We start from the raw sequence: 26463 nt of genomic DNA on the forward strand, positions 1-26463 counted from the left end.
GCAAACCTCTGGCCCAAGTCTCTGGCACAGCATTTTATTGTGTTTTGGTGTCTGTGTTGCTCACATGATGGAAGAAGCTAGCATCTGGCCTCGGGAGGATTGACCGCCCACAACAACGCGACATAACAAAGCGAGAGCCATCTGTTTTGTTATGCAGAGGAAGCCTATCGCGCACTGACGTCGAGTGTTTTCACAACACGGCAAGCGATGCCGAAGTATAGAAGCGAAGGATGTATATTGTGTTGTGAAAACCATTATACAACGCTCACTACCTGGGTAGTATGTATCGAGCAGCCAAACTTTCCTCAAATAACAAGACACGATGCCACCCATCTCCCTGCGTATGCTACCACACACCCGGGCCACTCTCATGGCCTATTCGCGCCGTATCACCCCTCAAAGAGAGTTCGCCAAGCCCCTCACGGTCCTCCTTCGCCTCTCCATCTCCCCAATCCTAACTAGTCCTCCCATGATGCTCGTTCCCTGGTCTCCGCATCCAGCCGTGCCAACACAGATTCCCTTGCTTTGATCTCCACAGTCACAGATGTTGGGCATGCAAGCCATACCAACGGGGCATTCACTTGAGAGCCTGCATTGGGTGATAGCAGGGTCTGTACAGTCAGTTCCGTCCTTGTTGTAGCAGACACCAGCGCCTTCCGTGGTTGTTGCACAGCGACATATCGTGGTCCCGTTGCCGGAACCGCACAGACGGTCGAATGCACAAGTGGAATCACAAGGGAAGGACGCGCAGACTCCGTTGAAGCATCCTTTGTTCGCAGCGCAGGCATTGTTGCAGCGACCACAGTGAAGAACGTCGGTTTTGAGGTCGTGGCAGCCGCCGTCACAAAGTGCAACGCCGTCACCTCCGCAGGTGGGTGGGCTGGGTGTTGCGCTTATTGTGGACGTAGTCGATGATGTACCAGTGGATGAGGAGACCGTTGTAGTGCCAAATGATGAAGAAGAGGATGAGGATAAGGAGGTCGATGACTCTGTGCTGCTGGTCGAGGATGAAGCACTGCTGCTAGCCGACGTGCTTGAACTACTGGAAGTCATTGTCATGCTAGTAGATGATGACAGTGATGATGATGAGTCTGTACTACTTGCCGTGGACGACAAGGTACTACTAAACGACGAACTCGGATTGCTTGACGTCGGAGTTACGCTGCTTGACGATTCGGATCCAGTGCTACTAGTTGAGGTTGTCGGAATGCTACTGGATGAGCCCAATGAAGTGCTTGTGAATGAGACGCTCGAACTGCTAAGCGAGGCGGACGACGTGCTACTACTAGAGCTTTCGGAAGAAGTACTGCTGCTCGTGGAGCTTGAAGTGTCGGATGAGCTCGAAGAAGAGCTGCTGGAAAAACTCTTGGAAGAAGTAACAGAGGACAATGAGCTCGTTGGTGTGGCACTCGACGAAGAACGGGAAGAGCTCAGCGTGTTACTTGTGATAGGGTTTTCGTCTGAAGTAGTCGACGAGCTACCAGAGCTGGAAGACGCTGTAGTTGGCGCTGTCGAGGCAGAGGTTGAAGAGCTGAAAGAGCTGAAAGTAGTTGATGTGCTCGATGAGCTGCTAGATTCAGTCGGCGAGGATGAAGAGCTTCCCGTACTAGACGATGATGTGGTTGGGCTCGAAGAAGAGCTATCCGTGCTACCCGATGATGCAGCCGAGCTTGAAGAAGAACCACCTGTGCTTGTGGATGAAAATGTGCTCGAGATCACGCTACTGGTGACACTGCTAGACAATGAAGAAGACGTAAGTGTGCTTGATGAGATCGGAGAGCTGGCTGAAGATGAAGGAGTTAACACTGGACAAGACGTGCCAGTCGTCGAGATACTGGTAATGGTTGTGGTTGCGGTATTGGTCACAGTCTGTGATATATGATCAGCCTGCACACTGCCTAATTCAGCAAACGACTTACAGTTCCGAGATAGGTGACTATAGCTGTAGTGATGTTCGCACACTCACATGCGGATGAGTATGCTTGTGGGTTACAGTCTTGTGTGGCGTAGGAAGGCTGAGAACCGAAGACAGTCGTTGTAGACCAATCAGTAGGCTGAACTTGTCGAATCCATAATTTGTTCTCTTCCGACGAAGTTGGGAGCGCTATGAGACTCGTAGCAGTGGGTGTCAAAGTCGGTAGGCATGGCGTCGTTGTGGTAGAAGTTGTTCGAGTAATGACCGTAAGAGTGGTACTTTATCTAATTGTCAGAGAATTCAGGTAGCTTTCATGGGTTACAAACATCGGGTTCCAGATGACGCTTGTAGTGAGGAAGTCTTTGCAGTCCTGTCCAGCTTGAATGGTACGAGGTAATCCGCCGTCACGCCAGACTGCGCGATAACAGTCATTCTGGGAGCATTCTTGCCTAGTATCGAGAACTGCTGCGAAAACTACAGAAAGGCTGATCAACGTAGCGAAAGTAGAGAACTTCATTTTGACTTTGCAACAAGTGTAGGCCGTTCTGGGTTGATGAGCACACCTATCATTCAAGGGGCTAGAGCAGCTTTTATAAGTCGCTCTCGTCATCGAAGGGACTAGTCACAAACATATTGAGCCCAAGGCCCCGCTATCCATTTCCATGTCGCTTCTTGTCCTCGCTACGGCAAAGTGAGTAGTATCGGTGGCGCCTGTGTAAAACATGACAGTGAACATCATGCTCAAGCGAAGGTTCCTGGCTTAGAAACTAGGGTACTGTCAGTGTCTCAAAAAGGCGGTTTAGTGTCCATGAGGTCGTAGTCGTCGTTGCGACATCAGCGATATGTCAGTAGTAGTAGGTCATGTGGGGACAAGCGATGGGTACTGCAATGTTCTGCCTCGCCCAATATGTCCCATCATGCAGTAAGGTTTAACCCTCCTGACCTTGGCTGTGTATAAACTTGTTGGAAATGAAGTAGTGTGCTGGCACAGCAGATCGCCATTGATTCGCATTTCCAGTGGCTAGACAGCGATCCGGTCGTTTACTCGACGATCAGCGTCCGTAGCTTACGCAGGTACGATACTGTCAAGGAGCCGTTCCATGACAGGCTAGAGAGAGCTCAGCCACTCTAAGCGATCCTCAAACCTCGTCCTGAAAGCCCGTTCTAGAGTGTATGTCTCAACGCTTGTGATGGCCGAAAATCCTGAGCAGCGACACGAGCAGTGAGACTGTGGAGTGCCTTACATGACCGTAGCTTCTCAACTAAACTTATGTCCTTTGTCGTAATACGAAGCTTCATGTAAACGCTGCGGGCCTTAGTCTAAAGGAGTGCATTTCCTCAAAATGGGCCCTGTAAGTAGTCACCAGTATTTGGTATTGATCCGCATGAATTTTTTCCAGTTATCTTCCTCACATATCCCCAAGTGTTGTAGAATCTGCGAAATTCGCGTAGTGGAGAGTCGATGTCTGATGACGGGCGTTTTCACTAGGATGGATCGTGTCGTACTAGCTGTCTAGGCGTCTGCATTCAACACCTAAATTGCAGGCTTTACGCCGCCAACTTGTAGGTGCGACAAGCTTAAGCAGTTGTGGAACATGTCCGTTTACTGAGACAGAATGAGGCCATTGGTGATGTGAGGGGTAACAAGAATGTGAAGTTGGTATTCGTCTTTTGAATTGCGTATCGCTGGTGTTCCGCATTCCTGACCTCTTCTTTCCTTAGCACGATTCGATTTTCTTGCTCAAGAGATGATTCCCGATGCACACATGTTAACTGTGGTAGGAGAATAACTATAGGTCGATTACGTCGGCCATCTAACACATTGACGATTTGTCTCCAGAGAAAGTCCTTAAATTGAGCTTCAGGCTGGCGGGAGGAAGTTGGCATAGAGCATCCCCTGAACCAAGCAATACATGATACCACCTTGAATATACCATCTTGTCTTCTTCGATTCTTTTTCTGTACGAGTTGTGCTTTGTGAGTCTGCCAACCACGTAGCCACAACAAGATACCACATCGGATAACCGGAAGCGATTCGGTTTACAATCTGGACATGGAAACTGGTAACGGCCGTTACAGCCAGTATTAGCTGTGGTAGGGCTAATTCTGGTAGCTTGCATATCGCGGAGGTTCCATCCCTGGGTTTGGTTGTTCCACTAGTCCGGGGTACGGGGCGCCCATGTAACGGGTGCTGGACGCCGCTGCGGAGAATGGTAACACTCGATGTAAGAAGCAGCCATAAAACAGGGGCCGCTAGTAAAAACAGGGGCACGTTTGATAGAGTCCAGTAGCGGAAGAGTCCTACGTTCCTGGAAGAGGTCAGACTAGGAACATGCTGTGTGGGGATTACTCACCAATAGTAGCTCTGTACCCACGAGTAAATGCTTGGGAAGCTCTTGTCACACCACGGCCTGGTCCCAGAGCCTTGCTCTCGGTCACAGAATTCCGCATATGCCAGAACCTGCGGCCCAATGAATGCCAACGCTATAAGACTGCCAGCCACACATGTGACGGTAATCCTTCGTAAATCACGCATACTTAACTGCGCAGAAAGAACCAAAGGCATGTACCTTGCAACATCGTATAAGAGAATGACGCCACTCAGTAGGCCATTACTCCGCATGAGTGTTGCTGCAGCAAAACAAAGGCCAGAGCCAAGTTTCTGGAGATCCTCTTGGATTGAAGATATTCCTGTTCCAACTGAAGCTTGAGATTGAGCGTAGAAGAGCATCCCCACAAAATTCAGCAGTGAAAACATGGCTTCCGCATAAGGTGCACACATGAACAGAGATGCTGGTGTCAGAATATGCAAGATAGCGGCGATGAATGGGATGATCTGTCGCCGTTGTGGTTCCAGAACCAAGGTCAAAAGGCGATACAGCACTAGCACAGAGAGAAGGTGGCAGACGCTAGAAAGGATGATTCCGGCCAGGACATAGTAGTGCAGGGAGGCCTGTGTATTGCCAGCCATGACTAGGAGATATCAGTGCCGAGCCAAAGAACTGGGCCACCGTTGCTCACATTGACCGGTTAGTCTCAGAAGATACGAATACGCCCCGCTGAAGGCCCACGCTTGCTCGTGGACCAGACCCCGCTCAGCTGCTTTCACAAAGTACAGTGCATCCCAACGAAGTAGGTTGAGAGCGAGATGCTCATGTCGAGCGAAAAGGGTGAATTCATGGTGCCGTCGATAGTACGTGTCGAACAATATGAGCGCGGAGGTGTCATAGCCAGGACCTGGACAGAACGCTGCAAGCAAGAGAAGCAATGCTTTCCACAGACAGAAGATGGTGATCAGTTGCGTGATCCGTCCCTTGCCACTAAGGCCAAACGTGTTCATTGTCATGGAATTGAGGTTGTCGTGGTTGATGGTCGAAAACCAAGTGCCACGCTCCGATTGGGCCAGCACTAGCGCCGGCGAAACCTTGTTCCACACCCGCACGCACTCGCCTATCTGGATTTCGGTCGCGACAACTTTTGCGCCCGCTTTCGAACGTTTCGTCAAGTCCATCGTCGCCAATCTCACCCTTCGTCGACCGCCGCCAACACACCAGGTAAGCGCATATCTTCGCCATGAATGCTCGGTAGCATATCAATCGCATGTCTCTTTACGAGCATGTTGCATACAAATGATGGCTAGAGTGCAGAGCGGCTGAAAAGCCCTCTCGCTCTTACGAGATTCAGACCTATAGTGAATGAACATTCGCTAATGGTTTCTGTTCTCTATGACAGCCTCGACAATGCCTCCCAAAGGATCCGGAAAGAAGCCTGCGGCTTTCCCCCAGGCCACCTCCAAGGCCTCTGCCGCCAAGAAGCAAAAGGTCTGCCCATTCCACAAGATTTTGCACGCAAGCGCTAACAAGCAGCAGAACCCTCTCATCGAGAAGCGTCCTCGCAACTATGGCATCGGTCAGGACATCCAGCCCCAGCGCAACGTTGGCCGCATGGTCCGATGGCCGTAAGCAATCCCCAACCCAACCGTGCTCTGCAGATACTGACAACGCGTAGCGCTTACGTCCGCCTTCAGCGCCAGAAGAAGATCCTCAACATGCGCTTGAAGGTCCCCCCGGCGATTGCCCAGTTCCAGCACGTTGCCGACCGTAACCTCGCCACCCAGGCTTTCAAGATCCTCAACAAGTACCGTCCCGAGACCAAGGCCGAGAAGAAGGAGCGTCTTACCAAGGAGGCTACCGCCGTCTCTGAGGGCAAGAAGAAGGAGGATGTCAGCAAGAAGCCCTACGTCGCCAAGTACGGTCTCAACCACGTTGTTGGCCTCATCGAAAACAAGAAGGCTTCCCTCGTCCTGATCGCCAACGACGTCGACCCCATCGAGCTTGTTGTCTACCTCCCTGCTCTCTGCAGGAAGATGGGTGAGTGCTAGAAATTCGCAAATTGCATGTGACACATCAACTGACATTCATTAGGTGTCCCTTACGTCATTGTCAAGGGCAAGGCCCGTCTCGGTACGGTCGTCCACCAGAAGACCGCCGCTGTTCTCGCCCTCACCGAGGTCCGCTCCGAGGACAAGAACGAGCTCCAGAAGCTCGTCACCGCTGTCAATGACGGCTACCTCGAGTCACACCACAAGGACGCTGCCCGTCACTGGGGAGGTGGTATCATGGGTGCCAAGGCCAACGCCCGCATGGAGAAGCGCAGGAAGGCTGTTGAGAGCGCTATCAAGATCTAAGCAGGTCCTGAGGTGCTTTGAATATTTCATGATGACTTTACGGCGTGTCTCTTACCTCTGCATATAGTCGGTTCACAATACCAACGGAGTTTAGGAGGGTTAAAAGCGGTCGGCAAACGACTGCATTGACTGGAATCAATCACGATAACGCACGCCATTCGCATATTTTGTTTGCTTGTGATGCTCGAATTCTTATGATACATCTTTCGTTTTTGTAGAATATGGTCGATTCTCTCGGCACCGCCTCTAGATGCATTCGCATGAGTCCAGGTATTCGAGGCCTGGTTCCAACTCCAGTGATGGATGCGACGACCCTTTCTAAAAGTTCTCGATCCTCGTGCCGATATTGCGCTCATCCGCTATTCGGACAAGATCTCCACCCACTACAACATCGGTGAGGCCCAGTCCAACGCTCTTGTATATCACATTACCCTTGACCAACCACTCAATCAGACTCTTGTGTGCCTTTTCCTCGCTCTCACGATGCTTCTCCTTCTCTTTACTACCGCCTTTGCTCGCCTTCTTCTTTTCGTTTTTGTTCATCTCGCATTCACCCAATTCCACACCACCCACATCCAGCCCCTCAGCCTCTATACCCTTGCCAGCTATACATTCTCTCCTTCTCCTCTCCGCATCCCGCTTCAGCATGACCAGCTCGCCTATCTCCACGACTTGTTCCGGACCCAAACCTGCTTGCACAATCTCTCCAGCTTCCTTTAGGCATCTGTCCACGCTGTCCACCACTATCGCGCCTCCTTGTTGCGCGTGTTTGTGGAAATGTCGGTGGCCGTGCTCAGGTGCTACGTTTTGTTTGATTATATCTGAGTGGAGTTCTGTGCTGTGAGGGGACAGGGAGCCAATGGCTGCTATGTAGCGACCTTTCTTTCTGCCTTCGGGATTTGTGAGGATGGCTGCGGGGAACAAAGGTGTGGGAGATTGTGTGCATAGGAAAATGCAGCTTGAGGAGCGTAGAGTGGCATGGAGGAGACGTGGATACTCGCCGTGTCCTGGGGTGAGTATCTGTATCTTGGGGCGAGGTAGATAATGATGTAGGTCTTGTTGCCCTTCCTTCGCACCTTCTCCTGCTGCTTTCCGATATGTTGGAACGTAGGATGGATCTGGGTTGAAGTTCGATGGCGGCGCTTCATGTGGGTTATATAGTCTCTCCAGTAGCTGGTGCACGCGCTCGAAGTCTCGGTTTATGATATTGAGGTGGTGGATGTCGTCGCCTCGGAGAAGGAGCGCGAGCCGTATGTGCCAGTAAGCTTGCCTTCCTGCTCCAAACACTACCACATCATGCACGTTTGCTCGCTTCTTAAAGAGCATTGTGCTTGCGAGGGCGGTGCGGAAAGCTGTCATCTCTGATGAGTTCAACAAAGCCCGCGGGTTACCAGAGCGGTCAAAGAGAGTTAGGCTGGCATTTGATGGGGAAGTCTGGAATGCAGAAAGAGAGGTTGATCTCGATGCGGTGGTTGCCGAACTCTTGCTTGCTGGTGTTGACGAATGGGAGAGTGCGAGGGAGTCCATCGACGAAGTAACAGAGGCCGTATCTGAAGAACTCGACTCTAGTCGTGTTGTTATCTTGACACCAAGACCATCGTTGCTGCAAGGGTCTGTCAATACAATCATTCTGCGTTCATAGCTCCCAGAAGCGACGTACCTGCTTGCCGGCGTGACAGTCATTAATCCACCATCCTTGCTCTTTAGACTTGTCCCTGCAGACTGGAAACTTTCACAACACCCATTGTTGTCGTCTTCTTCGGTACTGGTAGAGTAGTGGTGCAGCGCATCCGCAAGATTCTGCTGCAGATCGAGAATGTCTTGCTTCGTGAGTTGTAGTAAAAGGGTACGCACGTCCGAATCAGAAAGCACGGTCAACGGCATTGTAGAGCGGTTGAGGGATTGCTGGGAAAAGAGTGTAATTTATTCGTGTCGTGCAGCAGTATATTCGTTGTTGGTGAAGTCGTCTAGATGTGATGTCAGCGCATGTACGCTTGAGCTTCCCAAGTGGGGGAGGGGCAGTGCGGCTTTAAACAACAGGGGCGAAGTTCGGGTCGCGACTGAGTAAGCACGTTAAGAAACAAAGTTCGTTGAGTAAGCAAGACTATCTAGAAGATGCTAATTCCGCTAGACGCCATGGATGCAGAGCCTCTTCATATCGCTCGTTGTCATAACCTGTCCGATCTATCTTATAATACATGCATGCTGTTTATGGTATCACCGAGCGTCGTTAATAGCGTCCAATTTTTGGATGGCAGTTTGCCTAGCCGTCATCTATGCAAAGTAGCTCTTCCACAACACACCCTCAAGGTCCTCCAGTTGTTCTTGTTCAAAAGCCTGAGGTCACAGTTAGTACGGATCGTACTTTGGTTGGGGATGAAAACTTACCTTGACATCAACGTGCCAAGTATCTTGGCGGGTCTTCTTGAAGTCTGCGAGAACAGTCTTGACACTCTTGCCAACCATGCCTGGGTCGGCTGCAGCCTTCCTAGCCAGGGTAGCCAGCACATCAGGCAACCAAGCTGGCGGAGGGCTCTGATATGGGAAGGCTTGAATAAGCGCACCGAGACCCAGCACAGCTGCGTGGCGCGTCAGGACAAGCTTGCCTTGCTCTGTTGTTGGCGTTCCTGGATTGCGCTTCTTTGGCAATGGATTCTTGTTGAGTTGCTTAGTGAACTTCTCCTTGAGCGTGGAGACTTGGCGGTCGCGGAATGCTATGGGCGAGCAACGAATCATGCCCGATAGAGTGGTGGCAGCACCCATGCGTACCTCGAGCTGAGTATCTGAGAGCATGGCAGAGACGCAGTCGAACATGCTCTGCTGCTGCTCCTCGCTCATGAGGAAGAGTCGGCGGAAATAGATGACCTGAATGTTGATCAAGATCCTGAGACGCTGATGCCAACTTGTTGCATTGCGTCCAATGCGAATGAGAGCAGCGATGAATTCTGCATCTTCGCCTTGGCGATGCGGGATATTCGGCAGATGGCGGAAGACGTGATACGCCAGTGACTGGAGTTCGGGGTCTTCCTTGATGTCCATCATGTGTAGCAGTTGCTCCATGAATACGTCGGGGAAGAACTTAACAAGCGACGTACATTCATACGATGACAGCGTAGAGTCAAGCCAGAGGAGAACTGTCTTACCGCCTGATGTGTATGACGAAGGTGTCTGCTGGCCTGCAGGACGCTCCTGGCGCCAAACCTCGAGGCGATCGAAGACTTCAGTGATGGTCTTGGAGAACTCATCTGTAGGTTGATACGGGCGGACACCAATCGAAGAAGCGTCTTTCTGAGCCTTGATAAGCGTGTCGACATCCTTGTATGATTCGTGGTAACGCGTCCTGAAGATGCTCGCGATGGTCTGGCCCATGGCCTCTCGCACACCCTTGTATGGATGGTCGAGATGCTTCATGAAATCCTCCAAGATCGGCTTCTCAAGACGGAAGTGCCAACCCGCGTCACAGATACATTGCGTAAGCAGATGTACCTTGGAGCTCTCTTTGAAGGCGGCGTTGGACTCCATATCGAGGCGGAAGCTCGCTAGCCAGTCGACCAACGGCCATCCTCGGCGTGGATCCTTCGATTGCAACACAACATGAAGGAACGTGGTCCAGTACCCAGAGTTTTCTGGCGTCAGACCGTCCTGGAAGATTCCACGCACAATGGGGAAAACGTACTCCCACACCGCTTCACGCTGATCTGCCTTGAGATCTGGTGCGCATGATAGTAGTGCGGCCATAATCTCAGCGGTGGCGCGGTGCTGATGCTTGTCGCTGCCGTCAGCGTATACGGATTGAGTAAGGTCCTTGATGTCTTCGAACGTCGCCTCTGTTAGGCCGCAGAAGACGAGGTCAAAAGAGTGAGTCAAAACCATCGCGCTTGACATACGGAACCTATCAGCGCTGTTATCGCGTGGCTCTTGCTTCATGAATGCGAAGTAGTTGGAGAACCAAGATCGAGTCAGGTGCTTCGCGATCTTCTGACGGACGCCGGACTCGACCTCATCGTATGATAGCTGCGGTGCGTTGGGCTTGAACGCGGTCATACTCTTATTCCATACAAGCCAGCCAGGATAATCAAAGTCGACATAGTACTTGGCTTCTGGCTGCGCGAATGATGCAAGGTACTCCTCAGTCCAGTTTGGATCCTCTGGCCTGGTCGGCACCGAGATCTTATCTGGGAGCTCTTCTTCGCTGAGCAAGTACTTCTCGTAGTCGTGTCCCGTGATCGCACGGGTCTGAATGACCGAGTACAAGCCAATAAGCGCACCAGCGTAGAGGCCTCGGAGACTGGGATGTTGATCGATGGATCCCTTCGCGACGAGGTCGATCATCTCGTCGGAAGCAATGCTGTCGTAACGCATTCCCAAGTTGACAATGATGGCGGCGGTCCTACTGACCTTCTTCCAGTGCTCAGTATTGGCGATATGTACAAGCTCCTTGGATAGCTCAGATTTCTTGCCCTCGATGCGAGCACGCTTCTTCTTGATGTAGTCCCGACGCTTGGTGACCTTGGTGTGTACACTGTCGCCCTCGCTAGAGTCGATGGCGTATGCGATGGCCTCTACAACCTCCTTCGGCAGGATGACCATGCGCTCCATTGCTTTACCCATGTCCATAATCTGGAACGTGGCGTTGGTCGCAAGCTTCTGCACTGAAGGCTTATCGGCACCGGTGACCTCAATGAAAGCTTTAATGAGCTTGGGTGTGAAGCGCCAGTCGCGGCTGATGGTCTTCGCTAGGCTGCCGAAGAGAAGCGTAAACATGGCACCCTTGATACGAGGGTAGTCACTTTCGGCCACAGCCTTGACGAAGGCATCTAGTAGAGGTGGGATGACAAGGGGCCTAGCGCCCAGCACGCACTTAACGGCTGATTCGTTGGCTGTCTGCGCCGTGCGTCGGATCTCTGTGTAGACTGAGATACTAGATTCAGCGAGATCAAGCAGCAAGATCATGTCAAGATCTGTCTTGGGTCGCGGATTAGCGTTGTGGCGTAGTCGCTGCAGATGATAGACGTTTGCGCGTCGAACCAGTAAAGGTCGTGGGTACTGCTTTCGCAGTCCGCTGAACCTGAAAGGTCGCTCGTCATTCTCCAACAATCGGGATATCCTGTCAAGCACATGAGCAGACCGCTCAATGCCAACATCGATGAACCACGACCTGTAAGCATTGTACAGCGAATTGAAGCAGGGCACGTCATCGGGCTGCTTCTCGATCAAGAATTGATGCACGTTGTGCAGCATATGGCCAACCTGTCCGCGAAGGTCGTGGATGAGATTGTAGTTGTCATCGCCACGGCGCAGCGGGTAGCCAGCTTCGTACTGGAACGTAGGCTTGACCTCTTCATCTTCGGCTTCTCCAAGACCAGCGTCGTCATCGATGCCTTCTGTATCCATTGCATCTGCATCAGAGTCGTCATCCGACTCAGCGCCATCGGTGGCTTGGTCATGTCGGACATCAAATAAGACTGAGATACCGGAAATGATCAGACGTAAGAGAACAAGGTTACGAGAAACTTCATCAGACCAATCTTTGCCGGTGCCTTCGCGTTTAATCGGTGAGTCTGGTTGCGTAAGGGCTTTGAGTGCCTTCATGGAGTTGTTGGCGTGAGTCTCGAAAAGCTTGACAGCAAAGTCAATCTCCTCGGAGCTCGGTTTGTGCCACTTGATGTTCAGCTTCTTAATATCAACCTGCCTACCCCATGACTCTGTTGACAAGCCCTGTTCAAGTTCGTCTTCCTCGTAGATGGAGTAATCGATGGTGTAGGTGCATGTAAGGTTAAGCAACAAGTGATGAATGAAGTTGGAAACATGTACGGTGGGCGTACCGCGGCACTTCTGCTGCATGTATTCTGCAATTTCAAAGAGCTCGTCCTTCCATTCAAGAACTGCGTCACCAACATGGACAACACACATGCTAAGAATGCAGAGGTTCCAGACAAGCGCACGGTCGCGTGGGAGCACCTCGGCGCCTGTTGTTCGCGTCGATCCCGCGCCAATCTCATCGATTTCAGTCCGGATACCTGCCAAGAGATGGGGCAACAGACGCTTCAGAGCTTTCTCAGGGTTGATCTTGACAAGACTGTTACAGATGAATGCAATTGCGTCTTTGGCTTGGTGAACAACATGGTTCGTGATGAAGTTCGCAATCTTGTCGAGCGCAATGTCGTAGAGCTCAGGAGAGAGGGCAGCAAGCAGTGGCGTGAAAGCAGCAGGTAGTTGGTTGACCACATACTCTTCAGGCGAACCGCTTCGGACCCTAGATGCATCTGGCAAATTCTCCAAAAGCGTAAAGACGCGACCAAGGAACGTAATTAGGAATTCGTTGAGCCCAGTCGTTGACGACCGCAGGATCATCGCCTCATCCTCGTCACTAAGCTCCTCGTCGTAATTGATCTCAATGTTTCCGTTGGCACTCTCTAATCGTTCGACTTGTGAGGTGATCCACTCCAAAGCAAGCCCCGTGTTACCACCAGCGTCGTCCATAGGTGAGGTCGCTCCGTCTCGAGAGGCCTCGTCACCCGATGCCTTCTTGGCCTTTGTGAGGTCCTGGAATGGGATAAGGTAGCACACACCTTGGACGTACTGCAAAGTATGTACCGTCTTCTCTAGGTCGTTGGCATCAATACCAGGGAGCGCAAGCCCGAGCACAGAGGTAACGTGGCACCGGAAGCCCTTTGTCTTGGCCATGACCTTGGAGAGCATGTGCAACGCCCGTATAGACGAAATGGTGCGATGCACCTCAACGAGTCCTTGCATTGCGGGGTAGATGCGCTGTAATGCCCCTGGGAGAATCAAGTTGGGCTCAAGGTGTGCCAAGCTCTGTAGAGTAGACAAGGCGTATTGCACGGCTTTGTCGCTCTTGGAGAAGATGCCCATGAATGTGACTTCCCGTAAGCAGAGTACGAAGCGCCTCTTGACTGCATCGTTCAGCTTCCTCTCCTCCGGCACGTCCATCTCACCACTGTGCTCTCGGTTCCACCGCAGCACAAAGATATCGGCCAGGTAGTATACGAACTGTGCCAGAGGTCTAGTCCAACTACCCGAATTGGATGGATGGAAGAAAGTCTCCACAGCCTGGATCAGCCCTTCAAGCTTGGTAAGAATGGAGTCGGGTTGCTCCGCGCAAGCGGGAGATAGCGACATGGCAATGATGCGGGCGATGTGGTGAGTCGATGGATGCTTCCGTGGGTCACGGTCAAGCATCACAGCCAGGCCTGCACCAAGATCGACCGTACTACTATACGGCGACGTCGCCTGCCCAACTGGGATTTCTAGCAGCCGCAGGATGGCCGTGAAGATTTGAGACGATTGCTCGCCGGTAAATACTCCATACTGTGAGAAGGGTACATGCGCCGCACTCAGGTTGTCTCTAGATAATCTCGACAGTGTATCGATGTAGTGTGCGTCAAAGAGTCGCGACCGGTTGACGAGCGACCATAGATGGAAGAAGGTCGGGAGGTATTCTTGAGGCAGCAGTTGCTTCATGTCCTCGGGCGCGGGATGGGTTGGGAAAAGCAAGTTCAGCAGGCCCACAACCACGAACGCGTTCTCGCTGAAGGACGTGCTGAAGAAGGGCAGAAGCTCTTCCATTATGGCTGGTATCTCCTTGGGGTCAAAGTATGACTGCGCAAAGGTGCACATCTTGGTCAAGGTACGGATGTTGCGCTTCACGTTGGGCGGGTGTGAGCCTCCGGATTCTGAAGGCAAGACGAACATCTTCAGCTCTCTATACAACGGTCGCCAGTCGAGTATGAGGTCTTTGCCGGGTCGCAGGTAATGTTTACGCCTGTCCATGTGTCAGTCCCCACCTGTCATCCAAAGTCTAATGCTGGTGCCACTTACTTGGTCAAGACCATGAACATGCTCGCAAATCGCTCCGCCACAAGGTAATCCAGCCCTGGAGCCAATGCCAGCTCGTAGTAGAGCTTCACCAACTTCACGCGCGTGCTCCGGGGAAGATCGAACTTGAGCGACAGCCAACCTCGAATCTCACGTGTCCAGTGTACAGCGCCCGGCGCAAAGTCTCCAGCTGAGACAGCGATGTAGAGGTGCTTCAGACATGTGTTCAAGCTCTCTTCGCGATCGCTCTGGTCTTCTGTCTGGTATGGGAGGTATTCGAAGTAGGGAAATGTTCGCGGACGGCGCCTCTCATCCTCGCCATTGACGCCGCCGTTCGGCTGCCGCCAGTCACTACCCGGTGAGGTGGCACGAGAGGTATCGGGGCCGGAACCAGTGTCGAGGGCGCTCATGAGCTGTGATATTCGTTCGCTAACCGCCATGGTGGTGGTTGTTGGTGGTGGTGGTTGACGTAGTGGGTGGGGGTTGTGAGGCGTGTGCCTAGGGCGCAGTGGGGGAGGATATTTGTAAATGCGCAGTCATTAATGTACAGCTACCAATTCACAGTCGCGGGCAGACAATGCGGGTGGACTGCGAGACAAACAGTCAGCATGTGGTTGAGTGAACAGTGGCAGTTACAGGCTGTGCACTATAGAGTAATCACCGCACGTGGGTAGGAGTGGACTCGTATGCGCGCTACTTACTCTACAAATGCGCAGTGTATGAAGCTTCCAGTTGTTGGGCGTGAATGCAGGTGGAGATGTAGTCGGGTGCAATGGTTGTCGGAGAGCGTGGTTCATGTGGGTATCCGGCGCCTCGTCCTGATGACATCTAGCTGGGAGCTCTAACCCTGCAGCCTTAGGCGAATGAGCGGCGGCAGCAACCTCAAGATCGTGGATCGTGGGGTCGAGTATCGCAGTCGCAGTCCAAGTTGCACGAAACGGATAATCCACCTGATTAATCTCCAGAGACCCGTACGCGCTGCTGGGAGGGCAAGGTGCGAGGTGATTCATCACATTCGGACGAAACGCGCTATTATACCGTCGGACTTCCGCCAGGCACTCGAAGACGCGCAATACACAGAAGGCGACTACGCAGTAAGCTACACGTTTCCATCATCTTCTGACCTGCTTATTTTGCCTCTTTTCTGCCCTGTCCCTAGTTGCAGGGCTACATTCGTCCTCCATTCCTCTACCCACGCTTTCATCTCCTTGCATATTCGTCCCGATGCAAGGCTGGTTGCACGACACGCGACACGTCTGTTGCCTCGTACAGGGATCGCCTCTTGTGTTCTTTGATCCTGCAACACAGCATGTCGGCTGAAAGAATTAAATGTTTTCGCATCTGTATGCTGTTTTTGACTAACTGAACTCCTCCAGCGAAGGATGGGTTCCTACTACGACGTAGACGCAATCCTTACCGACGCTCAAAAGGTACCATGTACTTTCGAGCTTACCGTTCCTGGCCTCGGCTATCTCGAGGGTAACATGAGCGGTGACATGAAGCAGGGTTCAAAAGTCGAGCTTCCACTATGGCTGGGCGAGATGCTTGCATTGAGGTAAATAACCATGTTCATGATATGCACATTCCATGTTTACAATATCTACAGTCAAAGTCTAAATACATCTTCTCTTGTAACCATCGACCCTCCATCCGCCCTATCTCCGCGCGTTCTGAATGCCCTCAAAGCTGACCCAAGAACCGTCGATTTACGAGCTCTCGCCCCACACTTCTACAATCTTGGCGCACGAATCCTGGAACTGTTTGAGGAGGAAGAGATGATCGAGGTGCTAAGCGATGTAAGTTCTGCTCTAGATTAATGCAACGGCGTCATGCTAACCCGCATAGACATTCAAGGCCAGGGCGGCTCTCATAGCCGATCAAGCCCATAATCCACGAGGTGCATTAGGCGAAGGCGCCGACTTCATGCGAGGCCTGGATGAGAACGAGCGGCAATGTAAGTGCTGGGCTAGTTTCGCCATACAACTGCTAACGACCGTCAAGTGTTTCGTGCAGCACACGATAGCGCAAAGGGCGTACGGACGTGGATGGCAGATCTGAAGAAGAAATGAAGATAGTCGCAGGATTGCACAAATAAGAGCTGCCAGATGGCTGCGCAGGAGAGGTGGAAGCATCGACTCGCAGGACCTTTGGAAAATCAGAATCGATGACTGCACGACGTAATGATGGTTGACAAAAGCGCATGAGAAGAAGCACAACAACATCAAAGGACGATTGTGACGCGTAGTTGTGAGGCAAGCAGCTGTTCGAGCCTACCTTCGAGTACGATACAATACCTCAAAGCAACTAGCCAGCGAATTGAAGATTTGTACGGTGTTCCATGTTTACCGCATTGCCGCACCGAGATTACTGTTTTGCAATAGTATAGCCAACTGCTCGGGCGGGTATCCCAAAAAGACAGGCCCATTGAACACCATCTGCGGTACCAACTTCGGACCTTCGGGCTCTCTGGGCTGTTGCGGTTCTGGGGCGGTGGGTTGTGGCGGACGTTCTGTAGGTGGTACATGTGTTGTTGGAGCCCGAGGCTGCGACTGTGGCGGTAAACCAAAGTGAGATACTTCAGGCTGTTGCGGTGTTTGTCCCATCATCGCACGGTGATCGATAGGGCATTTGCCAGTCTTTTGAGGTGTCTCGCCAATCGGACGACCAGTGTCGAGTGGCAGTTGTGGCGATGCTGTTGGTACAGAGCCCACCGAGGATGAACTCTCAGCGTTGGTGTACTTTGCAGGTATCGAGATGCCCCATGGCCGACTTGGTGATTCGCCAACCCTGACTTCTTTTAGCGGCCGGTCCCGATCAAAATGTGCGGTCCTTGTCTCATCCAACGCATGCTCCTCTGACTCTTCCTCAGGTGGTGGAGTGCCATCGTTGAGACTTGCCGAAACAGCTGAGGCCCAGTTTTGCACCTTGGTATCAGCCTTTGCGTTGGTCTCTAAGTGAAGCTCTGCCTCCGGCTCTTCTTCGATAGCATCATCAGGATCTTCAGGAAGCCACACTTGGTGCTTCTGCCCTAAGCCCTGGATCATGTTGACCAGATTGCCATACTTGCGATCAAGCTGCTCTATGCTCTCTTGGTTACTCTGGAAGCGCGTGATGCAGACCTCATGGCTTCTCGGCAGCTCATGCTTGTGTTTCTCAAAGTATTTAGCCACCTCCTCAGGATTATGTTGGTCGAGGAATCGGATGGGGCACACGGCAGCAGAGCCTGACGCCGCTACTGACGCGGTGACCGACGCAGGATTATTGCTGCATATTTCAGCACGGATAGGGTCGGTGAACGAGGGACGTTTTGATCTTCGACCGCGTACGCTTAATCGGGACGTCGAGCTACGTGGAGTGGCAAGCGGGCTGCCTCTGCCACTACCGGATGCGAAGGGACAGGCGAGTTTACTAGGTGTTCCAGCAACAGTGAAGTCTTTCTCTATTGGTGACGTGGCTCTATTGGTCTGTATCTCAGGCAACGGGGCGGGTTTGTCTGCGGACGGACCACTCCATATTTTTACACTGCTATTATTCTCAGACGCATGCAGCTTGACAGCAGCCTCCTCAGCCTTCTGGATGACCAGTGCTCGGCTCTTGCGCTCTACATCATCGCTATTTGCCAACTGCTCCACCAAATTCAAATGTATCCGAGGTTGTTCGTCTCCAACGCGCTCAAGGTCTTGCAGGAAAGTAAGGTGGTCTTGCGACAACGTGTTGGGAGTGAAGCGTTTCAAAAGATCAAGATACTGTTTATCGTCAGCTGTGTCCATAGAGGTAATTGTGTGCTGAGATGTAAGGCGGTTGTCCGGTTCAGTACATGATAATAAAAGGTTGTCTGTCAATGCCGCTGTGCAGCTGCAGGTCTAGAGCTAAAATGTATCATCATAGGAGAGGGAGGTTTGCGAAAAGTCGCCACGTACCTGTTGCTTTGCCCACGAGAGCTTGCTTTCCAGCTGTTTTTGCTGGTCGAATAAAACCTGGTATTCTCCACTAAGCGCGGCAAAGCCTTCAACGAGCTGCTCAGCGAGCTCTGTCACAGTGTTCTGAGCCTCTTCAGCCATGGCAAGGTTAGTAAAGTGATGCGTGTAATGCTACTGCAGGGCAGAAGAGCGCAGCAATGATGACGCGGCAAGTGAGGCTCGCAGTCGGGAAAGAAGAAAGAAGAACGGAAGCTCGGCAAAGACTATAGCTTCGGAAGCGACGGTTGGTCCGCGCCACGCTTAGTCACACCTCACCAGCCACTCACCGCTGCAGGAGCCACCCGATGCTCCATTGCTTGGGAGTCGCGTCAGGGCTCGCTGCGCCTTGAATACGTTACGTAGCATCTTACCACTGGCATCAATTCTTATACACCATGATACCCTGACTGTTGTTCCACAATTGCATCCAATCGTTCCCCTCGTTATCGTAGAAAAGCACGTTGCACCCCCCTTCGATATTTCGAAGCTCCTACCCTACAGACCCAAGCCAAGCACCTCAACAATATTCACCATGGGCTCCCTCCACGATTCCCGTATACACAAGTGGTTTGCGACGTCGCCGCCCGTCGCATGGACAGTCAGGCAGCTACGAGAGCTTCTTATTGGGTCGCTGAAGCAAGGCCCCATTCCGCAACATGTTGCGTTCGTCATGGACGGTAACAGGCGATTTGCGCGAAACCACCATATTGAGACAGTCGAAGGACACAATCTCGGGTTTGAGTCGTTAGCAAGGGTATGGGTGAATGGCATTCAGGTGTCGCAATATTATGCTAACATCGCTACCAGATCCTCGAAGTCTGCTACAAAACTGGCGTCAAGGTTGTCACCATCTATGCATTCAGCATAGAGAACTTCAAGCGCTCGAAGCATGAAGTTGATGCGCTCATGTCCATGGCAAAGGTGAAGCTGCAACAACTGGCTGAGCACGGAGCTCTGCTGGATCGCTATGGTGCATCCGTCCGAGTGCTGGGGCAGCGCGAGCTCATCAGCCCAGACGTACTGGTGGCTGTGGACAAGGCTGTTGCCATGACAGCACACAACAAGAAGTGCGTTAACTTTCGATCCATGAAGAGTATTGCTGACCACGACCAGAGCTGTGCTCAACGTCTGTTTCCCCTACACGTCACGGCACGAAATCACGACCGCGGTCATGAAGACTGTCGAGACGTACAGCACGCCGATACACAACCTGCCTACCCCCTCTAAGCGAACCTTTTCCGAATCGCACATAACCCAGACTATTCGCAAGCAAATGTTGGAGGAGGATACGGAAGGTATAGCGGAACAGTCTGATTCGCGGCCGGCGTCGCCCTCGTCCAAGGAAGCGACTGCGGCTGACGATGGGCGTTCCTCGTCAACTTCGACCGCCATCAACTCGCCTGAGAAGGATGACTTGCATAATGAGCCGACATTTCTGGATCCAGAGTCAATTAGTGCTCAAACTTTGAACGACAACATGATGACAGCTGACGCCCCGCCCCTCGACCTGCTCGTTCGTACCTCTGGCGTTGAGCGGCTGAGCGACTTCATGCTCTGGCAAGCACACGAGAACACTTCTATCGTGTTTCTCAAGTGTCTGTGGCCCGAGTTCGATCTGTGGCAGTTTTTGCCTGTGCTTGTAGAATGGCAGTGGCAGCAGAAGAAGCTGCAGGAGGAGCAGCAGCGGACTCGTGGGCGAACCAAGTCAGACTGAGCGCATCCAGTGCAGCATATGGCGCAAAGCCCTCGCAAGCCATACAACGAGGCAGATCTGAACTTGAGCGAGCATCAAAGATACCCAAGACAAAGCATTCTATTCGTCAACCACTGTTCTTTCCACAGCAAACCATATCTTGTAATACATGTCGATCTCGCACTATCGTGGCACGTGTGCATATGCGCAGCTAATGGCCCGCCCATGTCTTGACCGTTTGTGGTTTGCGACCGAGCATGCGACACCGCGGACATGCACTAGCTCGTTCCTAGCGCACCGGAGAGCTTCAAACGTCATCTCACCCCCGGAATAACAACCGCTGCTAGGGAGCTCCAGCCGGGACGTGAGCTGAACATGACTTATAGTCCGCGCGTTCCGCAGCACCGGGCGGCCATGGCAGCTGTCATCAGATCCAGAGCATGTAACCTGATCGTGCTTATCGGCCAGTGACACAGCTTACGCACAGGTACCACTTGTTTGGGCCCGGCTACCGACTTCTAAGATAGACTACTTCTTATCAGCAACTTGTTTGGAAAATCCTTGATTTCCTTATAAGCAAGGCACCCTCGCCTCTAGTAACCAGTGCCAATTGCTGGCGCAACAGCAGGAACGACAACACCATGAACGCCCCAAACCTTCTGACGATACCCATTGAGTTGCGCGAACTCATATACGGCTTCCTCTTCAGCAGTTATACCATCCGACATGGCTTTAAACATGCCGGTGCCCCTAGCGACGACGCAGAGCCTTCTAATCGCATAGCGCTCCTGCTCAGCTGTCGCCAGGTCTTCGCCGAGGCGCATCGCCATCTTCCACTCAACTGCACTCTACATTTCCGCGGCACAGAGAATCTACTCGAAACACTCCTCTCTGTTGATCAGAGCGTAGTGACGCGACTCCGCCACGTTCGAGTTCGTGCGTATCCTTTCCCGTTGTACTCCTCAGGGAGCGCGCAGTACTACCCTACATACTATGCAGCGAATGCCTTCACTCTGCTCCCTGGTCTTTGTCTGGATACCTTGGTTGTAGAGGATTGCTGGCATGGTTTCGGTCTGGGTGATGCTTGGCGAGATGTCACAACTTACTTCGACATCGAGACTCTTCTGAACAGCGACGCTTGGAAAGAACTGACGTACATAACACCATGTACCGATTTCATTGCCTCGGGCTACGACCACCGGCGCAAACGGTCAGCGCAACCCGAGAACTGGGATGCGCTTATCAAAGAACGCGATGGAGAGGAGTACGGCGCAGAGGTCAAGATGTACATCGTTCCTTATGCGCAGCACACGGCGACTGGGGACGAGAAGACAGAAGACGGGCGCATAATGCAGCCATGGGCAGCGAAGCCAGGCCACGAAGTCAACGAGAATTGGCGCATCGCGGGACCGGAGCAGGACATGAAGGGCGAGGTGAGGATTATCGCAAAGAGAGGTAAGAGATCGAGAGCTGTACAGCTTGGGCTTGCCGGAAAGAGGACCTGGGAAGAGTTGAAAGGAAAAGAAGCCGGCGGCTTTGCTCCTGAAGGTGAGCAGTATTCCGAAGCGAGTGATGCGACTACAGCTAGCTTACACAACACAGGATGGATACCATACCACAATGACATGGCCGATGCAGTTGGTTGGATATATGGGGGTCACGGGAGGAGGATGCAACTCGCAAACGCTGCCTTACACAGCTGACTACATCGATTCACAACGCAGCCTGTCTACGCGCCTTGGATGTCAACCACGCCAACTCACACCTGAGGGTGGTAAAATTAGCGGCCCCATGGTGGCTTTGTAGATCCTTGTAAGCATTTAGCCTATCTGTACTCGACTCTGGGGTGCGACCAGTTTCATGCCGTACACGGATTCCCGAGATGCGATGTGGCGTGGTCCTTACAAGTCGGTCGAATTGCCTCTACACAGCGCGTTGCGAAGACACTGAAGAAGTGGGTTTGGGATACATCAGGATGAACTTTGTGGTATTGAAAGGATATAGTTGCATTATTGTGGTCGAAAGACTATGTCTATTATGACCCCGAAATGGGTAGTCCAAACCGTCTCGTAGGATCGCGAGAGCGTACGTGGAATGATGCAAACACTCACTAGCGCTCGAGGGGCGTCAATTTAAACAGGTACCGTCACACAGCCGCACACCACTTGCTTCGCCGCTGCCCTGCAGTGAGCGAGGAGCTTTCCTAGTTAGCAAAGTCGCGCTCCGTCGCTCTTGGGAGGTGAAGGGAAGTTGCGGTACAAATACGTTCGTCATGGCACACCAATTATCTGTCGTCAGCGTCTTCTCTTCACTTCTTCGACTTGCAAGATCAGAGACGCGGAACCGCGCATTGCTTGGTTGTAATAATTTGGTCGCTGCGGCACCTCATAGGTCTCTTATCCTCATTCCCATGCGATAGCTTTCCGCTACCCAGGTTCTCGTCAACATGGTAAGCACACTAACCGCCTGCGCACGCTGGCCAATCACTGACAGGTATTAGATCCAATCACCCGCCATCGCTCTCATGTCTGCTCTCCACGCTGGATTGTCAGTCGCCCAGCAATATCCGTTACCTGTAACCTATGATACCGTCATCAAATCGCCCGTCGACCCTAGCATCACCATATCCTATAAAACGCCCGACGCCCATTCGTGTGCAACGGCTCTCGAGGCGCAGAAGCAGTATACCGGATATGTCAATCTTCCTCCGTTTACGCTTGAGCCATTCCAGCAGGATTACTCAATCAACACCTTCTTCTGGTTCTTCGAGGCACGTGAGAACCCCGAAACTGCTCCATTGACGATCTGGTTGAACGGAGGACCTGGCGGTTCAAGCATGTTCGGGCTTTTCGGAGAGATGGGACCTTGCGAGATTGTAGAAGGTCCAGACGGCAGCTACACCACGCAGACCAGGGTTTGGGGATGGGACCGCAGTTCCAACGTAATCTTCATCGACCAACCTACCCAAGTCGGCTTCTCATACGATGAGCTCCGCAACGCTTCGGTGGACTTTAGTATACCTGATTATACTGGTCGGGACGAGCTCATGGAACCTTCCCCACTTCCTGCTGACGTTCCTGAATGGCGCTTTAAGAACGGCACTTTCCCTTCTGCTATTCGAGCCAATACAGAAAACCTGACTACTGTTGCCGCACAAGCATCGTGGCACTTCCTCCAAGGGTTCCTATCGGCGTTCCCTCAGTACAACCCTGGCGCTCGATCCCACAGCGATACTGTCGAGCCCTGTCATGTCAACCTGTTCAGCGAGAGCTACGGTGGTACTTACGGTCCACTTTTCGCCGACTATTATGAGAGCCAGAATGATCGTCGGGAAAAGGGTGAGATTTCATCCGAAGCGCTCGACATTCGGCTTGGGTCACTCGGCATCGTCAACGGCGCAATGGATGTTTACGGGTCGGCACTTTTTGGCCTGGAGTTCATGTACAACAATACCTATGGCATCGAAGGCATTGACCTCACTACCTATCAAAACTTGGTGTCGGAACTCCACGTAGACATGGGCTGCCAAGATCTGGTGACACAGTGCGGAGCGTTGGCAGCCCTCAACGACCCCGAAGGTCTTGGTACCGACCAAGACGTTAACGATCTATGCTACAATGCCATCTATAACTGCACAGCGGTTTCTAGTGTTGCCTACACCACTGGTAGGAGTGTCTACGACTTCCGAGCTGGTCCAACGGTCGGGCCTGCTGTTCCACTCGCAGAGTATTTGAACGAAGAGGGTTTCCTACAATCCATTGGCGCACCGGTCAACTTCACCTCCACTAGCTATACCGTTGCGAATGTTTTCCAATACAGTAAGTCACTATATGTCATTCCCGGTTGTCTGCGGAACGATCTTACTAATGTCCTGCCTAGATGGAGATGTAGCCCGCGGAGGGCAAATCGCCGCTTTAGCGGATCTGCTTGCTCGTGGTATCAAAGTCGCTCTCATCTACGGTGACGCTGATGTCATATGCAACTGGTATGGAGGACAAAACTATTCTCTCGAGATTGCTGGTCTCGTTCCAGAATACAAGACGGCTTTTCCGGAGGCTGGGTATGCGGACATTGTTGTGAACGATTCCTACATTGGCGGAGCAGTCCGTCAATATGGCAACCTCTCGTTCTCTCGGATTTATGATGCCGGCCACCAAGTACCGTATTACCAGCCAGAGACCGCCTTCACTGTTTTCACTCGCGTCATCCAAGGCGATGACATCAGTATGGGTCGCAATGTCGATCTGTCTAGCTTTGGTACCGAAGGCCCTAGCACTTCTGATCACAAAAACGACGCGGGAACCTCTCCGGCACCGATTTGCTGGATTCGGGAGGCATATCTCAGCTGCACTGAGGAAGAAAATGCTGGTATCACTGCAGGAAATGGCACAGTGAAGGCTGGAATATGGTATCCATCGGAGGAAGACATACCAACTAGCGCGTCGCAGGGTGTACCCAAGTCGCGGCCCACTTCGACAACCTCAGTGGCTCTGACAGGTGTGTATAGCGCTACCAGCACCCCGATGGTCAAGCAGACCTCCGGAGCATCGTCGCTTAGGCTGAACCTTCCATTTCGCCTTTCGCGACGCGACATCCATGCGGACCTATTGTTGGCGGAAGATGAAGCTTACAGCGGTGGGCGCAACGTAAGGAATGGTCTCATTGGAGGTCTTGCTGCGGCTATCGCTCTGCTGTTGTGAGTGCATTGCACTCTTCTCATATCTGTCATATAGACCAACTTGCACGCTCATTGAAGTCCACTCTCTTCCTTCAACACTTCGCAAGCCATTCGTCACATTATGGCTGTACATACGTTCTTGTTCCTCAGAGATTGATTTACTGAAAGATGCGGTATAGAGGTCTACTTTCCATGCTGTGTTGCTGCCGATGCTTCAGACGCCGCGAGGTCTACAAAGGGCCCTTTCTGGACGACGGCGAAAGAGGCCCAATCGTTGTCAAGCAGATGATCGATGACGGACCAGCGCCAACGTACTCTGGTCGGCCAATAGCACGTCTGGATCCAATACCAGAGGCAAGCCCAAGACCCAGCGACGACTTGAGAGATAGAACAGCCATCGCGTCAGGCCAGCCAGTATTTATGTCAAATATGGAAGAGGACCCTTTCGTTTCACCTGTCCAGCGATCGACCCCCTTACTGCAAGATGCAGGGCCGTCAACACGTGCACCAAGCAGATGGCCTACAGGGACCGTTGCAGCGCCCATGCCTCCTCCTGAGCCAGAAGTTGTCGCACCTCTTGAACTGGCGATGTCCATGCCGCCTACACCACCAAAGCCCTTGCCAACCACAACAGCGCCGATAAAAACGCCCTCGCCTACTCCAGCACAACCAGTACCGCCTTCACTTGAGTCAACACCCTCTCGAGGCCCGGTACCTACGTTAGTACAACATACAACTACGTCTCCCCCTTCCTCGCCACTTCGTACTCCGATAAGCGTCCCGCCATCACCTGGTCCGGAACCAAACATAGAAACCTTGCTAGCTCCTCCGCAGCCGTCACTCTACACACGTCTCAAGTCTATGTTTATAGCTGTACCAGGGGGTCAGGAAGCCGCCGTCCAGACTGACGGTTCTGTTGATCGACGAGTGCTGTTGCCGCGCGTTGTCGAAAGATTGCCTTCTTCCAAACGTGCACCGAGAGCTGCAATACCAACGTGGTCCACTGAGGTCTGGTTATGATGCAAGCCTAAATTCCAGGTAGCATTCATGCCGGAAATACGGTGTGTCTTGTTGGTGATGGGATCACGCGCTTCAAGTAGCCGGCGGCAGATTTGCTGATGACTGACGAATTATTGATACTGGAGGACAAGACACGGCAGCACGGTAATGAGCGTGAAATTGGTTAGAGAAAACGAATAACAGCAGGAACTACATGCTCGAGCGCAAAAGGACTATTGTTTCACATGCATTGACCCGTTTCGAAGTCGATCTATCTTACTATTGTCCTGCCGTCTATACGGCTACCTTGACTCTATCCAGAATGTGGCTAACATACTAGCAGTCCCGCTAGTCTGGTCATTATCTTCTAGACAGCCCCTAAATCTCCAACGGCACAACGTCGACGCTGCTTGTCTTCACTTTGTCTTCACCAGTAGCGAGTATCGCCATCATTACACGCATCTCGCTTATTGATCATACTGCAAGATGATTATGCTTTCACCTTACGCCGGTGCCTCAGCTAGCGCATGAAACATCATGCGGATACGAAGGAATTTTGTTATACTGGCTACATCCTCCTATTAAGATATCGCAGGCAGCTTCCTACTGTGTTCTATGTTGACACAGAAACAGACCACATGACTGCGATTTCACCTAGAGTCGGTCATGAATAAATAGGCACCCTCGTACTTT

The 26463-nt window shown here is 52.2% G+C and overlaps 10 protein-coding genes across 10 annotated transcripts; 6 read left to right on the forward strand and 4 right to left on the reverse strand.

Moving 5' to 3' along the window:
* Nucleotides 1-322: 322 nt before the first annotated feature.
* Nucleotides 323-1882, forward strand: AA0111_g1095 (hypothetical protein; the record flags this gene model as incomplete). Its single annotated transcript, XM_028644759.1, has 3 exons — nt 323-341; nt 674-871; nt 924-1882. The coding sequence occupies 3 exons, from the start codon at nt 323-325 to the stop codon at nt 1880-1882; spliced, it is 1176 nt and encodes a 391-aa protein (XP_028511348.1).
* Nucleotides 1883-1898: 16 nt separating this feature from the next.
* On the reverse strand, nt 1899-2432 carry AA0111_g1096 (hypothetical protein; the record flags this gene model as incomplete). Its single annotated transcript, XM_028644770.1, has 2 exons — nt 1899-2193; nt 2242-2432. 2 exons carry the CDS (start codon nt 2430-2432, stop codon nt 1899-1901), a joined length of 486 nt encoding a protein of 161 aa, XP_028511345.1.
* A 3223-nt stretch (nt 2433-5655) lies between these two features.
* AA0111_g1097 (60S ribosomal protein) lies at nt 5656-6602 on the forward strand (the record flags this gene model as incomplete). The annotated part of the gene is made up of 4 exons (XM_028644781.1): nt 5656-5736; nt 5785-5873; nt 5924-6285; nt 6340-6602. 4 exons carry the CDS (start codon nt 5656-5658, stop codon nt 6600-6602), a joined length of 795 nt encoding a protein of 264 aa, XP_028511346.1.
* A 318-nt stretch (nt 6603-6920) lies between these two features.
* AA0111_g1098 (hypothetical protein) lies at nt 6921-8486 on the reverse strand (the record flags this gene model as incomplete). Its single annotated transcript, XM_028644792.1, has 2 exons — nt 6921-8205; nt 8263-8486. 2 exons carry the CDS (start codon nt 8484-8486, stop codon nt 6921-6923), a joined length of 1509 nt encoding a protein of 502 aa, XP_028511349.1.
* A 390-nt stretch (nt 8487-8876) lies between these two features.
* On the reverse strand, nt 8877-14881 carry AA0111_g1099 (hypothetical protein; the record flags this gene model as incomplete). The annotated part of the gene is made up of 3 exons (XM_028644803.1): nt 8877-8939; nt 8991-14388; nt 14445-14881. 3 exons carry the CDS (start codon nt 14879-14881, stop codon nt 8877-8879), a joined length of 5898 nt encoding a protein of 1965 aa, XP_028511350.1.
* Nucleotides 14882-15823: 942 nt separating this feature from the next.
* On the forward strand, nt 15824-16510 carry AA0111_g1100 (DNA replication complex GINS protein; the record flags this gene model as incomplete). Its single annotated transcript, XM_028644816.1, has 4 exons — nt 15824-15996; nt 16048-16237; nt 16287-16395; nt 16443-16510. The coding sequence occupies 4 exons, from the start codon at nt 15824-15826 to the stop codon at nt 16508-16510; spliced, it is 540 nt and encodes a 179-aa protein (XP_028511075.1).
* A 273-nt stretch (nt 16511-16783) lies between these two features.
* Nucleotides 16784-18502, reverse strand: AA0111_g1101 (hypothetical protein; the record flags this gene model as incomplete). Its single annotated transcript, XM_028644827.1, has 2 exons — nt 16784-18187; nt 18362-18502. 2 exons carry the CDS (start codon nt 18500-18502, stop codon nt 16784-16786), a joined length of 1545 nt encoding a protein of 514 aa, XP_028511076.1.
* Nucleotides 18503-18932: 430 nt separating this feature from the next.
* Nucleotides 18933-20114, forward strand: AA0111_g1102 (hypothetical protein; the record flags this gene model as incomplete). The annotated part of the gene is made up of 3 exons (XM_028644838.1): nt 18933-19154; nt 19208-19467; nt 19514-20114. 3 exons carry the CDS (start codon nt 18933-18935, stop codon nt 20112-20114), a joined length of 1083 nt encoding a protein of 360 aa, XP_028511077.1.
* Nucleotides 20115-20734: 620 nt separating this feature from the next.
* AA0111_g1103 (hypothetical protein) lies at nt 20735-21796 on the forward strand (the record flags this gene model as incomplete). The annotated part of the gene is made up of 2 exons (XM_028644849.1): nt 20735-21641; nt 21696-21796. 2 exons carry the CDS (start codon nt 20735-20737, stop codon nt 21794-21796), a joined length of 1008 nt encoding a protein of 335 aa, XP_028511078.1.
* Nucleotides 21797-22539: 743 nt separating this feature from the next.
* Nucleotides 22540-25791, forward strand: AA0111_g1104 (Carboxypeptidase S1 A; the record flags this gene model as incomplete). The annotated part of the gene is made up of 4 exons (XM_028644860.1): nt 22540-22542; nt 22594-23911; nt 23973-24789; nt 24990-25791. The coding sequence occupies 4 exons, from the start codon at nt 22540-22542 to the stop codon at nt 25789-25791; spliced, it is 2940 nt and encodes a 979-aa protein (XP_028511079.1).
* Nucleotides 25792-26463: the final 672 nt, after the last annotated feature.

This window comes from Alternaria arborescens, assembly GCF_004154835.1.
Source record: "Alternaria arborescens strain FERA 675 chromosome Unknown contig_2, whole genome shotgun sequence".
Classification (NCBI taxonomy): domain Eukaryota; kingdom Fungi; phylum Ascomycota; class Dothideomycetes; order Pleosporales; family Pleosporaceae; genus Alternaria; species Alternaria arborescens.